General features: G+C 45.7%; 1 protein-coding gene across 1 annotated transcript in view; it reads left to right on the top strand.

Moving 5' to 3' along the window:
• The window catches only part of ADCY10 (adenylate cyclase 10), an 88004-nt gene that overhangs the window by 14032 nt on the left and 58067 nt on the right, over positions 1 to 15905 (top strand). Inside the window, exons 6-7 of the mRNA XM_063299895.1 lie at positions 9373 to 9469; positions 10158 to 10246. Of these exons, the coding sequence (XP_063155965.1) occupies positions 9373 to 9469; positions 10158 to 10246 (186 nt within the window). The remainder of the gene's footprint in view (positions 1 to 9372; positions 9470 to 10157; positions 10247 to 15905) is intronic.

Below are 15905 nucleotides of genomic sequence, written 5' to 3'. Positions count from 1 at the left end.
ACCAAGCCACTGATATATACAACTTGTCTTCTTGCATAAGAGAGCCAAATCATTTCTTATACAAAATGCAGTAAAGAAAAAAGCTGCAGTGTGTAAATTTAGTCAAGATAAAAATTCTTTTGTAATCAAGCTATACAGGTAGTCCTCGAGTTACAACCATTCGTTCAGCGCTGTTGTAACTTTGGGTTGCAGAGTCCCGTGGTCATGTGATCACCATTTGTGACCTTCCCTGCCAGCTCTCCACAAGCAAAGTCAATGGGGAAGCCGGCAGGGGAGGTCGCAAGTCGCTTGGGTAAGTCTCCTCCCCCTCCCTGGCCTTTCTGTGCTTGCACCATGCCCTCCTTCCCCCTTTACTTGCCTGCACCCCGTGTTCTCTTTCCCCATCTCCCTGTGCTCACACACATACTTGCACGCACTCCGCACCCTCTTTCTGCAGCCTCCCTGCACTCACATGCACAGCAACACCCCACTCCTCCAACTTATGCAGCCTGCACTGGGTCCCCCAGGGCCTTCCCCACCCCCCTGTGGCACCCCCATTCTCCTCACCAGGGACTCCCTCCGCTTCCCGCTTAATGACCTGTGCTTGTTGGGTTACAACAACAACCGGGACTTCCAGGATTGCCATCACTAACTGATGTGTTCCCAACTAATCCCAACTGATTGTTGTACGCTGTCCAGAGTCGCTTTTGGTGAGATCGCAGCTATATAAATTTGCTTAATAAATACGTACATAAATAAATAAACTGCAGTTGTAACTCGAGGACTACATACATGTAGTACATATTAATACACTATAAAATCCTTTCTTTAATAATTATTAGCAGAGAATGGACTGACCAGTGACTCTACCCAAACCACCCCAATTGAAGAGGATGTTAGCAGTGGGGTTAGGGGAGAATTCTGCTATCAGTAGCGGGGAGCTTTTACAATGGCTGTGTTAAGCTGATGCAAGGATGGATTCTGATGCCGATTATGGTTATTTTTGTTTTAAAGTGACTATTGATGGTTTTATACCTGTGTGTGTTTGTGTGTGTGTATATACCATCAATGATCACTTTAAAAATTACAAAAACCTTGCCAAGAAAACTGCAGGGACTAGTCCAGGCAGTCACCAGGAGTCAACATCGACTTGAAGGCACCTGCATTTTTCTTGGCAAGGTTTTTCAGAAGTGGTTTGCCCTTGCCTCCTTCCTAAGGCTGAGAGAGAGTGGCTGGCCCAAGGTCACCCGGATGGCTCCACGCCTAAGGCAGGACTAGGACTCACAATGTCCTGGTTTCTAGCTTGCTCAAACTAGCTCTCATGTTGGTTTTTAGCTTGTTTTTATTGCATTGTTGTTTTTTTATTTACTGTGAGCTGCCCAGAATCTCTCAGGTGAGATGGGCAGCCATACAAATCGAATAATAAATAAATAAATATCAGCATCATTGCCAGTATAAATAGATCCTGATTAGGATACTGACTTGTCCCTCCACACATACAGAAAACAATATACAGAGTTCTATGGATTTCATGTGTTACATACGCAAGCAAGCTGCTCCCAAGGTTCAGCTTATAATTAGGGACACACACAAATAACTTCCAACCAAACACTGAGGCACAACATGTTCTTTGAAATACATGGAGACCCAGTGAATTTCAAGTAACACCAAAACTTTACTGGTTACAAGGTACATTTGCTCTTTCTCACATGCACACACATACACGCTCATCCACACTTACCCGTGTCCTCCCAACTAGGCTGCCAGGCACTAGCTAGAGGGACGGAAGCCAAGCTGCCAAGTCTGGATCCAAAGACGACTCAAGGAGTGGGCGGGCTCTGGGACCCCTTTTATCCCCCAAAGTCCTTGCTTTGTTGATGGGATTGGGGTGGGGGTTTCCATTTGTTCAGGCCCTTTGATCTCCTTGGATGTCTTTGTACAGTTCAGGTGACATTTATTTTTTCCCTTTATGACTTGCCTCCTTCTTGTCTACCCCTGAAGGGATCATTTAGACAAGATTCCTCTCTGCTTACGTGCTTGCTTTGTTATGCAGTTTCAGCCTAATCTTTGAGATTAGGCTGAAACTGCATAACAGTTATTGGCAAAACTTATCTTTGAAGAATTCTTGAGAATGGTTCCCAGCTAGAAGAGTATATAACAACTTATATGCCCCAACATCTTAGAAGAGTTTTTCCTAGAGCTCGATTAGAACTAGATTCTGTGGTAAGATATAGGAGGTTTCATGGAGTTCCATCTGAAGAAAGACTGTGTATCTGTGGTGCGCCAGTGTTGAAGACACTGCACATATTCTTTTTGATTGCAAGCTGTATTCTGCAGAAAGGACTGCTCACTTAGATTCTTATTTAAAAACCAAAAAATACTGGGGCACCCAGGAGAAACTGTCTTACTTTTTGCAAGGAACAAACCTGCATATCACTAGTAAGACTGCACTCTTTATATCAAAGGCCATTTTTGAAGAGGACAGACTATATAGATCAGATTGGGGTTAACTGTAGGAGTGATGATTTATTATGAATTATTGTAAACTGCCTGGAGTCCCTCTTTTGGGGAGATGGGTGGTGATGAAATTTGATAAATAAACAGAAATAAATAAATATGTTCTATTGTTTTCTTTGTATTTACTTGCATACTTGTATTGGTTTCATACTTTTGATATGGTCAAATAACTAAATAAAGTTTCTGTTCTAATGAGAATGGTTGATGTACTGGATGATTGGAAGAGGCCTTCAAAAAGGAAACAGAACTATAGATTAATCATTCTGACATTAGTACCAGGGAATATTTTAGAGCAGTTCATAAAACTGTTTTGTCATATTAATTTGATTTTGTTTTTTGACTGAAGAGGTTCCTTAGTGGATTGTGGGCATAAAATAGCGACTTCAGTAAAGTAATTGACATTGCATCAAATGCCATGTGATATTCTGCTTAAGTACTGTACATGCATATATACCCAGCATGCTATTCCCTTTCACATGAGCAACACTACAGTATGCAAAATGAAGTTATTGCAAAGTTATGTAAGAGAAATTGGAGGCAGGAAACTAGAGAAAATAAAAAGAAATATAGCAAAATCTAGTGTATACCACCACATACCTCTTCAGACTGGTTTGTCCTTGCAAACCATCCTTGCTTCTACCTTATTCATTCTTTGGTGTTATTTTGTTCTTTAAACCTCTCAGATCTCCCTTTCTGAAGATCTCACCATTCACAACTTCCTTGGTTACCTCCCTTTAAATTCATCTACTCTTTCTTCATGTGTTTGTTTGTGATTCGATCCTCATTCATTCTCTCTATATGACCAAACCAATTTAATGTACTTCTTTTGTAGTAATCACTCACTTCTGTATTCAATCCACATTCCAGGACCCATTTGTTCTTGATCCTATGTACTCCTTGTACCACACACACTGCTTAAGTAACATATTCTCCTTGCCTTTACTTACTTACTTACTCCTAACATATGCAATTCCTTCCATATTTGACAAATATTTACTCTTCACAACAGACAATATAACGCCCACTACTTTTCTGCCAGCATTTGCAAATATTAAAATTTCTCTATTCATTTTTCCATTTTTAGTAATTTTTAACATACACAAATTAATCTATTCGCTCATTTTTTGTCTTTTATGTATAGTTTGCAATCATTCACTCTATTTTTCTGTCTAACACAACTACTTTGTACTTTAATATATCAAATGTATTAAATATACCTTGATTTATCATACAGCCTATCTAACTTTCACTGCAAATCATTTGGGCTCTAAGGAACAACATGGCATCATCTGCATAAAATAGTACAAGTATATTTATGTCCCCAACTCATTTCTAGTATCACCACTAGCATTCCTTTTTCATTTATCCATAAATATAGTAAATAACCAATTATATACATCTTGTCTTACTCCCTGTGATATTTAGTTCTTCCACAGTTAGAGCAGTACCATCTGATATTACTTCTAGCCATTACAAGAACAAGGGACAGATGGAAACTGGGCCTCCTGCCCAAAAGAGACACTGAACTGTCTGTTATGTAGGACAGCTTAGAGAAAGGTGCAAAAAGGCTATAAATAAACTTTGCTCCTCAAACAGTGTAGTCACTGGAATTCTTTTCTTATGACCTTTCTTTTTTATTGAACTGTCTTTAATAAAAACCACTTATCAAAGGTGTAGCGGGGAGCAGCTGGCCCTTCAAAGAACAAACCAGCCTTATGTACCCAGAGGGAGTCACCTGACCCCTGAGAAGCAATAAAGAAAAGAAGAGGTATGATGTAATGGTATGTGGGAATGACCTTGGGAGACAGGAGGAAGAGCCACAGCCTAGGCAACTGTCATGCAAAAGGTATCTCAGCCCACAGAAACAGAAGGGGTGTGGGAAGTGCCCCAGAAGGGACCCTCCCTGGTTTTCTGGAAAGTAAAAGTAAAGGAGGGGAGAAATATTTTGAAACTTGCAAAAGTGATGTCAGCCCTTCAAGGTAATCCAGACAAGAAGCACAAACCATGGGTTCTAACACTACAGTTATTGTGAGGTTACAATAACAGAATCTTGCAAGTCTGAAAGTAGAAAGAGAAACCGCAATCATATAGACCAATTTCCTTATTGATTGTATAAGTTTTTTACTGCTATATTAGCTTAGACTGAAGAAATGTGTTTCAGACATTATACACACTGACCAAACTGGTTTCACTTCAAAGGACAACTGTAGGTTTATAATCAATATAATAGAACGTATAAATAAAAAGAAGAAATCTGCACTAATCTTAGATGCAGAAAAAGCCTTTGATGATTTGCAGTGGCAATTCATGCTAGCAGAAGTGAATAAAATGAATCCCTTGAATTCTTGAAAAGAATTTCAAGCTTGCGTTAAAAGTATATACCAATGGGAAAAAACAAAGATTATGGCCAATGGAGCACTTTCTGGAGATTTTCAAATCAGTAAAGGAACAAGGCAAGGATGTCCACTCTCTCCTTTACTATTTTTCATTCTGTTAGCAATACTGGAATTAAAAATCCAAGGTGATAACAGGTCTCAAAATCTGTGGAGAGGAATATAAGCATAAGATTTAAGCAGATTATGTAGTATTAACTATTACAGAACCAAAAAAGTCAATTTGCATTTTTAATGCAAGAAGGAGTTAATTTTCTGCAAGAGGAATCTGGCTGTCACATAGCCCACTCAGTGAAATATCTTGGTTTGCACCTGACAAACAATCAAGAAACATATCAAAATAATTATACTAAATTATAGCAAGAGATTAAAAAAGATCTTGATATGTGGCAGAGCTAAAGCTATTTTGATTAGAATCATTTGCAATCATGAAAATGAATGTATTACCCAAGATAAATACAATCTTAAGCTGAATTATTTGTTATTAAAAATCTCTATCATACTGTTGCATAGTGTATATGAGTGTGTGTGTGCGTGTGTGTGTATGAATATGGATGTGTTTTTGTACCTGTTAATAAAAGAAAAATGAGCAAAACAGATTTAGCAATTTTGAAACACTAAAAAATTGATGTATGCTCTTCATTCATTTTTTCATTTCATTATATATTCATATATAATTTTGAAGAAACATCTAATAATTATAATGCTTGTAATATTAATATCCAAAACTATAATTAATATCTTCAGCAAAGGATCATTACCTTGTCGTGGTGCTGGAGCTTGAGCACCTCAATGATGCCATGAGCTAAACCGTGAAGGGCCACCCAAGACGGGAAGGTCATGACAGAGAGGTCAGACTAAATGCGATCCCTGGGGAAGGTAATGGCAACCCACCCCAGTATTCTTGCCATGAAAACTAAATGGATCAGTACAACCAGAGATATGTCGGTATACCATCGGAAGATGAGACCCCCAGGTCGGAAGATGGTCAAAATGCTACTGGGGAGGAACGGAGGATGAGTTCAACTAGCCCCAGACGTGATGACGCAGCTAGCTCAAAGCCGAAAGGACGGCTAGTGGCCGACGGTGCTGGTGGTGAACGGCGAATCCGATGTTCTAAGGATCAACACACCATTGGAACCTGGAATGTAAGATCTATGAGCCAGGGCAAATTGGATGTGGTTATTGGTGAGATGTCAAGATTAAAGATAGACATTTTGGGCGTCAGTGAACTGAAATGGACTGGAATGGGCCACTTCACATCAAATGACCACCAGATCTACTACTGAGGACAAGAGGACCACAGAAGAAATGGAGTAGCCTTCATAATTAATAGTAAAGTGGCTAAAGCAGTGCTTGGATACAATCCAAAAAATGACAGAATGATCTCAATTCGAATTCAGGGGAAGCCATCTAACATCACAGTGATCCAAATATATGCCCCAACCACAGATGCTGAAGAAGCTGAAGTAGAGTGGTTCTATGAGGATCTGCAGCACCTACTGGACAGCACGCCTAAAAGAGATGTTATTTTCATCACAGGAGACTGGAATGCTAAGGTGGGCAGTCAAATGACACCTGGAATTACAGGCAAGCATGGCCTGGGAGAACAAAACGAAGCAGGACATAGGCTGATAGAATTTTGCCAAGACAACTCGCTCTGCATAACAAACACTCTCTTTCAACAACCTAAGAGACGGCTTTATACGTGGACTTCACCAGATGGACGACACCGAAATCAGATTGACTACATCCTTTGCAGCCAAAGGTGGCGGACTTCTATACAGTCGGTAAAGACAAGACCTGGAGCTGACTGTAGTTCAGATCACGAACTTCTTCTAGCACAATTTAGGATCAGACTAAAGAGATTAGGGAAGACCCACAGATCAGCTAGATATGAGCTCACTAATATTCCTAAGGAATATGCAGTGGAGGTGAAGAATCGATTTAAGGGACTTAGTAGATAGGGTCCCGGAAGAACTCTGGACAGAAGTTCGCAACATTGTTCAGGAGGCGGCAACAAAATACATCCCAAAGAAAGAGAAAACCAAGAAGGCAAAATGGCTGTCTGCTGAGACACTAGAAGTAGCCCAAGAAAGAAGGAAAACAAAAGGCAACAGTGATAGGGGGAGATATGCCCAATTAAATGCAAAATTCCAGAGGTTAGCCAGAAGAGATAAGGAATTATTTTTAAACAAGCAATGCGCGGAAGTGGAAGAAGGCAATAGAATAGGAAGGACAAGAGACCTCTTCCAGAAAATTAGAAACATTGGAGGTAAATTCCAGGCCAAAATGGGTATGATCAAAAACAAAGATGGCAAGGACCTAACAGAAGAAGAAGAGATCAAGAAAAGGTGGCAAGAATATACAGAAGACCTGTATAGGAAGGATAACAATATCGGGGATAGCTTTGACGGTGTGGTCAGTGAGCTAGAGCCAGACATCCTGAAGATTGAGGTTGAGTGGGCCTTAAGAAGCATTGCTAATAAGAAGGCAGCAGAAGATGATGGCATCCCAGTTGAACTGTTCAAAATCTTACAAGATGATGCTGTCAAGGTAATGCATGCTATATGCCAGCAAATTTGGAAAACACAAGAATGGCCATCAGATTGGAAAAAATCAACTTATATCCCCATACCAAAAAAGGGAAACGCTAAAGAATGTTCAAACTATTGAAAAGTGGCACTCATTTCACATGCCAGTAAGGTAATGCTCAAGATCCCGCAAGGTAGACTTCAGCAGTTCATGGAGCGAGAATTGCCAGATGTACAAGCTGGGTTTAGAAAAGGCAAAGGAACTAGAGACCAAATTGCCAATATCCGCTGGATAATGGAAAAAGCCAGGGAGTTTCAGAAAAACATCTATTTCTGTTTTATTGACTATTCTAAAGCCTTTGACTGTGTGGACCATAACAAATTGTAGCAAGTTCTTAGTGGTATGGGGATACCAAGTCATCTTGTATGCCTCCTGAAGAATCTGTATAACGACCAAGTAGCAACAGTAAGAACAGACCATGGAACAACGGACTGGTTTAAGATTGGGAAAGGAGTACGGCAGGGCTGTATACTCTCACCCTACCTATTCAACTTGTATGCAGAACACATCATGCGACAAGCTGGGCTTGAGGAATCCAAGGCTGGAGTTAAAATCGCTGGAAGAAACATTAACAATCTCAGATATGCAGATGATACCACTTTGATGGCTGAAAGCGAAGAGGAACTGAGGAGCCTTATGATGAAGGTGAAAGAAGAAAGTGCAAAAGCTGGCTTGCAGCTAAACCTCAAAAAAACCAGGATTATGGCAACCAGCTTGATTGATAACTGGCAAATAGAGGGAGAAAATGTAGAAGCAGTGAAAGACTTTGTATTTCTAGGTGCAAAGATTACTGCAGATGCTGACTGCAGTCAGGAAATCAGAAGACGCTTAATCCTTGGGAGAAGAGCAATGACAAATCTTGATAAAATAGTTAAGAGCAGAGACATCACACTGACAACAAAGGCCCGCATAGTTAAAGCAATGGTGTTCCCCGTAGTAACATATGGCTGCGAGAGCTGGACCATAAGGAAGGCTGAGAGAAGGAATATCGATGCTTTTGAACTGTGGTGTTGGAGGAAAATTCTGAGAGTGCCTTGGACTGCAAGAAGATCAAACCAGTCCATCCTCCAGGAAATAAAGCCAGACTGCTCACTTGAGGGAACGATATTAAAGGCAAAACTGAAATACTTTGGCCACATCATGAGAAGACAGGACACCCTGGAGAAGATGCTGATGCTGGGGAGAGTGGAAGGCAAAAGGAAGAGGGGCCGACCAAGGGCAAGATGGATGGATGATATTCTAGAGGTGACGGACTCGTCCCTGGGGGAGCTGGGGGTGTTGATGACCGACAGGAAGCTCTGGCGTGGGCTGGTCCATGAAGTCACGAAGAGTCGGAAGCGACTAAACGAATAAACAACAACATAATATTGATAGAATATCCACTTTCCCCCCCCCTCTGATCTACATTTAATACTCTAAGGCACCTACATAATAGAATATTAAGAATCTATATTATATAAATATCATTGTGTTGAAATAACATATTGTACTCAAACTGAGAAGATGGAGCAATATATGGTTTATATGGCTAGATTTAATAATATGTTAAAGAATTGAGCTAGTTTTATATTAATATTTTATGGATATATTTTTAGTTTCCACAAATGTTACTCAGTTATTCATTATTCTATATATTATTTTCTGATTTTATTAGCACTGTTATATTTTTGGTTGTGTTTTATTATATCCTCTGGTTGTTACACTTACTAATATATATATATATATTAAAAAAATCATTCCTGTGTTTAAGCGGCTGATAAAGGAATTGGTACTATAATTTGCATCATACAACATATTCTTGCTTTTCTCATGTTGGAAAAATGATTGACAGTGGCTATAGATAGCAGACAAAACATTGTTGAATAGCTATAATTTTATATAACTCCAGGTTAGATACATCCGGAACGTCCCTGCCTGTAATTCCGATGAGTTCTTTGACAGATGTGCACAGTACCTGCGTCAAAATCACATTTGTGAGAATTTTGGTGAGTTCTTCAGGTATATTGAGATTTAGAGTGACTGCTCAGCTCAAGCATTACTATTACATTGACTTTGGCCTTATAACCTAACTGAAACAGCATCTCATTCTTCAGTAATCACAACGATGCAGGAAAATTTCATTCTAAACGTCATCAGAGATTTTAGATTTTAGATTGCCTTGCCCAAAAATAAAGTATAACAACATTTTCTTTATGTCAAGAAAGATTCTATCTGACTGTGAGAGTTGCATTTGGCAGTAGAATGCTGCTCCCATTTCCCAATCACAGCTATCCAACTATAAAAATAACCAGGAACTTGTTTTACTTGTTTTTGGAATACATGGAAGGGGAAGGGGAAAAAGAACCAGCTACCCACACTTCAGAACTGCCCTGGTTACTACCGCAAGGTTCGTATATTCAACTGAAAGCATGAGAAAATTCACAACTCCTTTCAGACCAGAAATGGTCAGTCAGCAAATGGTGGCTCTGCTGCCACTTACACACACACACACACACACACACACACACATGAATGCGCTATCCCAGAGTCACTTCCCTGCCCCTCTTTGTGCATTAGCAGAACAGCATAGAACATGCACAAATTCCACATAGGATTATAAATACACCAATATTTTGTGTTATCCAAGCAGACTTCACTCATTGTCTCATTTTTTTTATCATCCTTCCTTGCCAGAGATTTTGAGAGCAGCCTCTGTGTTGGCTCCAGATGAGGCACTTGAAAAACGCTTGCGGAAATATGTGATGAGGAATATCCTGAGGAAGGTACTTCAGCAAATGCTCAGTTACCAGCAGTTTCATATGAATGTTAATGCAACACTTTCCACAGAGGAAATGCTGCTGTAGGATCCTATTACCATTCTGCATGATTTTTGAAAAATACAAATTTAATGTTTCCTTGTTATGAGAAGTTGACCATTTTCACCAGATAGTCTGAAAAAGAAAATGGGGAAGGGAGATAAGGATTTCATGCTTACAGTTTCCTTGCAGACCTTCTTCATCAATATTCCTGGAAGTGTTAAAGCTGAGCCCATATCCCAGTCTTCCCAAAGTCATATTCTTTTTTTTTTCAGAATGTCCAAAAAGGCTTTTGCTAAATAGAATCTGGTTCAGAGATGTAGGAGGCTTCTAGTTTTAGTCTCATGGAACTCATAGTGGTTAAGGCAACGGGCTAGAAACCAGGAGACTGAGAGTTCTAGTCCTGCCATAGGCATGAAAGCCAGCTGGGTGACCTTGGGCCAGTCACTCTCCCTCAGCCTGACCCACCTCACAGGATTGCTGTTGTGGGGAAAATAAGGAGTATGAGGTATGTTTGCCGCCTTGAGTTATGTATAAAGGCAGAATAGAAAATAAAATAAAATTTAAAAAAATACCTACTGGATGGCCTTAGAAAAAGAGTAGATGCTGACTGCTGCCGCTCCAAGCCTCCCAGCTCTACTGAGTTTTGGGGCTTCCCTTGGGCTTGACTACCAGCCCCCCGCCCTACTATTGATAGGGCTGAGGCTGGGGAGAGTAGTTTTCTGGCCCTAATATCAGCAGTCTCCCAGCCTGATATTTAAATACCTTGGGCCGCTGTCCCTGGATGGAGCGGTGAGCTGTGGTGTGCCTCGGAAGGTCCCGGTGGGTCCGGCAGGTTCGGCGGTGGGTCCTGTGACTTGGTGGGCTGGAGCTGGGCTGGAGCCAGGCGGGGCGACAGGCTGGACAGGCTGGAGCTGGGTGACATGACAGTCCCGACGGTGTGGAGGTGTGGCCTGGGTGTCTCCCTGGTTCCTGGTTCCCGGTGGTTTGGAGGGGCTCGGTGGAGGCTCGGTGGATGCCAATACAGCGGAGGAGGCTTGGGGTTGCAGTGGCTTTGCGGCTTTGTGGCAAGGAGCGGCAGGCTGGTGCTTTCTCTGGGCCTTGGCCCCCAGCAGCGAGGCTGGGCCCTGGCAGCGAGGCAGTGAGTCTTCGGCTCCGGCAACAAGGCAGCGAGGCTGGTAGAGTGGTGGGCTGGCAGAGCAATGAGCCCTTGGTGAGGTGGCTAGGCCCTGGCAGAGCGGTGGATCCCAGAACAGCGGATCCCAGTGCAGCGGATCTCGGCATAGTGGAGGGACCGATTTTGACTGACTTTGGACTGAGTGGTACGGTTGACGACAGGGGGTGATGAGCTCCTTGGACCTTAGACCCCAGTGCCAGAACCTCCCTGGATGAAGATCTTGGTGGGGAGGCGACAGGTGGGAAGTAGTCCAGAGTGTGGGCGTGGGTCACCCCCCAACCTGCCCAGAGATTGCAGGCAGTTAAGAGGGTCCCTCCAGTGTGTGTGTGGTACTCCCCTCCAAGTGTGAGAGACGTGGGGGGAGTCCAGAGGTGTGTGGTTGTGTGTGGGAGTGCTTACCCCTGTGTGAGAGATGGAGGGGGGCAGGAATGGATGGGTACCTCCCCATCGACCAGTGAGAGAGGCTGAAGGGGGGCACAGGGAGAATGTGAGGAGCATTGGCTAGGCTGCCGCAGCGCCGAGAGCGTGAGCTGGTGTGCTGTGCAGCTGGCCACTGCCTGGCCATTGATTGAGTTTTGGGGATGTACGACTGGAGGAGGAGACCCTTATTTCCATCCAGGGTTTCTGGAGGTCTGGGAGTGTAGGCAATTGACGCTGTAATTTCACACTCGCTGAACATCTACTTTTAGGCATGTTGAAATCAGATTGCAGCTCTCATGTCACTCTACCACCTCGAACACACACACACCTGAGTTGGGGGGAAATTGAGAGAGAGAGGGAAAAAAGGCAAATTCTCACTCTTTTTTTCAGGCCTGGTCAGGGGAGAAGCCTTTGTTCCCACCTCTCTCTCTCTCTCTCTCTCTCTCTCTCTCACTCACAGACACACACACACACAGACACCTCCCTGAGTTGGGGAGCGAATAAGGGAAAAAAAAAAACCCAGGCAAATTCTCGCTTTCTTTGCTGGCTGGAACTCGCTGGCTTATCAGGAGGGTTGCCAATGACCAAAATATGACCCAAATATGACGTTTGTTACAAAATGAAGCAGAAATATGACTAACACCTTTAAAAAGTCAAAATATGACTTTTCAGGCAAAAGAAAAAGCATCTGTCATGCGCTGCCTACCTCTGAATAACATTCAGACACTGGTTCGCGGATCAGGCTCTGGTTTATTTGCAGGGCAGGTACAGCGTTGGTAGAAAAAAGCTGAGAGTGACAGGAGCGCGCCGGTGCGGGGTTTAAATACCCCGCGCCGGTCAGCGCCCCCTCGCTCACGGTCACGTCACCCCCCTTTGTCCAATACGTTGCCCTGCCGGTGGGTGAGGGTTTCCGGGATCGCCCATCATCAGGTTTCCCATTCCTCTGCTGATTGCTTTCAGCTGGGCGATCCCCATTGTATTGCCGCTGATGGCTTGGGTGTGCTCCGTGATCCGTTTAGCTATTGTTTGTTGGCCGTTAGTCGTTGTGGGTTGATGGCTACTTATCTTGTACCCCTTCACCTATTTCCTTGCCATTGTCATGTGTGCCATTGCGCTGATGACTTTAGCTCAACGGCACTCATGACATACTGCCCCCTTTTCGAATAGTGTTCCCCCCCGGTTTTCTGGGTTTTCCCCGTGGAGCTGTCAAAACGCCACATTTTTTTTTTTTTTCAAAGTTCCCGCCGGAGTAGTTGTCGCCCCTCCCTTTGCTCCTCCCTCTACCACGTGCCTTCCCAGGGTGTGTCCATGGTGCGCATGCTCGGGTCCTGACCTGGCGTGCGCATGCTCCAGCCACACCCTGTTTGTTTGGCTCAGTTCGGCGAGGAGAGAGGCGTGGCTGGTCGGGTGCTTCTCAGCTCCAGGTAGGGCCCTTCTTTTTTCTTATTTAAAGTGCGTCGCCTTTGTTGTGTCTCCTGGGCGTTGCCCCCAGGTTACCCTGTTGACTTGCTTGCCACTCCCCCACGGCCGGGGGGCGGGGGGAGGGTGCTGGCGAACGTTTGTCACCACCCCGTGGGCCCGGGGCGGGGGGAGTGAGTCCCGGGGGGGGGAGGTCCACCCATGTCGCGGGCTTGGGGGGGCCCTTTCCCTTGGGGCACGGGAGGCGGGGGGGGCCTGCGGGGGGGGGGTTTGGTTTTGCTGACCTTGGTTGCGGTTTGTCGGGGTATGCCCGGTGAAATGCTCTGGTCAGGTCAGGCGCGTTAACGTTGTGCGCCGCCACCCATTCCGGGTGGGGGAAGTGTTTCCACCTGACCAGATAGTGTAGAGTTCCTCGTTGCTTGCGGGAGTCGAGAATGTCCCTTATCTCGAAGTGGTGTTGCCCGTCGATCATCACCGGTGCGGGCTGTGGCGTGCTTGGGTGCCATCGGGAGGTGGTTGCCGGTTTCAGGAGGCTGGTGTGGAACACCGGGTGGAGTCTCCGGAGGTTGTGTGGCAGGTCCAAGCGTATTGCTACCGGGTTCACTATTTGCGTGACTCGGAACGGCCCGATGTACTTAGGCCCCAGTTTTTTCGAGGGTTGGGTTGACTTTAGGAACTTGGTGGATAGATAGGCCATATCCCCCGCCTGGAACGTCGGTTGTTGGCGCCGGTGCTTGTCGGCCTGCTCTTTGTAGGCTGCCTGTGCATCCTTCAGCGCCGCCGTGATTACTGGCCATGCTTCCGCGATCTTCCATCCCCAGTCGCTAGCGTCCACCTGGGGTTCCGGGGGTTGAGGTAGCTCCGGTATGGGGACGAAGTCGCGCCCCGAGACTACTTCGAACGGAGTTTTCCCCGTGCTCGTGTGGACGGCGTTGTTGTATGCGACTTCGGCGAACGGGAGCAGTTCAGCCCAGTCGTCTTGGTGGTAGTTAGTATATGATCGTATGAATTGCTCTAAGGTGGCATTAAGAACCTCAGTGGCTCCGTCCGTCTGAGGGTGCCAAGCCGTAGATAGGGCCTGTTGGGTCCCCGTCAGCTTCAGGAAGGCCCGCCAGAATTTGGAGGTGAACTGTGTGCCCCTGTCGGTCACCACACGTGCGGGACATCCGTGTAGCCTGTACACGTGGATGAGGAAGAGTTTGGCTAGCTGTTGTGAGGATGGGACCGATGTGCAGGGGATGAAGTGGGCCTGCTTTGAGAAGTAGTCCTTCACCACCCAAATGGCCGTTTTCTTCTGGCTGGGTGGGAGGTCCACTATAAAATCCATAGAGATTTCCTCCCATGGGCGGGAGGGTTCTGCCACCCGTTGCAATAGCCCCGCGGGTTTGCCTGGTGCCCGTTTGGCCCTAGCGCACGTTGGGCAGGACGCCACGTAGGTTTTTACGTCTCGCCTAAGCGCGGGCCACCAGAATTGACGCCGTGTTAGGTGTAGGGTCTTGAGGAACCCAAAGTGTCCCGCTTGCTTGGCGTCGTGTGACCTATGCAAGATCGCCTGGCGTTGCGAGTCCGGGACGTAGATTCTGCCTTCCCCCCATGCCAGGTCTTGTGCCATCGTTACCTTGTCGGGGTTTGCCAGGAACCAGGGGTCGGTTTTGAGGGCGGCGGCGAGGTCCGTGCGCATTCCCCCTGGTAGTTGCGGTTGGCTTCTTTCAGTCGCCGTTTGTCCCGCCGTCGGCTGCGCCGTAGAGTCGAGCTGCCTCCGTGCGCCGCTTCGGGTGGTCACGGCCATCCCCAGTTGCGAGGCGGATAGGACCGTCCCAATGGTGTCTGGGGCGGGCTCTTCGTCTTGGGGCAGTCGGGAGAGGGCGTCGGCCAGGAAGTTCTTTTTGCCCGGCATGAACTTCAGCTGGAAATTAAAGCGGCTGAAGAACTGGGCCCATCGGACCTGTTTTGGGCTAAGGCGTCTAGGCGTTCGTAGGGCCTCGAGGTTCCGGTGGTCAGTCCAGACCTCGAATGGTTGGGTGGCTCCCTCGAGTAGGTGTCGCCATGTCTCTAGTGCCGATTTCACCGCGAAGGCTTCTTTCTCCCAGACGTGCCATCGCCTCTCTGTCTCGGAGAACTTCCTTGACAGGTAGGCGCATGGTTTCAGGAGTCCCGTGGGGTCTTTCTGTAGCAGGATGGCTCCCAGGGAGAAGTCTGAGGCGTCGGCTTGGACCACGAACGGCCGTTCTGGGTCCGGGTGCGCGAGGATTGGCTCCGTAGTGAACAGCGCTTTCAGCTTGTTGAATGCGGTCTGGCACGCGGGAGTCCAATTCAGCACTGTGCCTGGGTTCTTGGCGCGTCGGGTGTCCCCCACCCCTTTGGTTTTGAGGAGGTCCGTTAAGGGGAGGGCTATCTCAGCGAACCCCCGGGCGAATGACCTGTAAAAATTCGCGAATCCGAGGAAGCTCTGTAGTTGCCGTCTGTTGCGGGGCCACTCCCAGTTTAGCACCGCTTCGACTTTTGCGGGGTCCATTTCGATGCCGTCCCCGGAGATTCGGTACCCCAGATAGTCTAGGCGCTCTTTGTGAAACTCGCACTTTGTAGGCTTGGCATAGAGCTGCGCCCTTC

The sequence above is a fragment of the Candoia aspera genome, chromosome 3, assembly GCF_035149785.1.
Source record: "Candoia aspera isolate rCanAsp1 chromosome 3, rCanAsp1.hap2, whole genome shotgun sequence".
NCBI lineage: Eukaryota > Metazoa > Chordata > Lepidosauria > Squamata > Boidae > Candoia > Candoia aspera.
The sequence above is the reverse complement of the archived record's forward strand: the minus strand, read 5'-3'. Positions and strand labels throughout refer to the sequence as shown.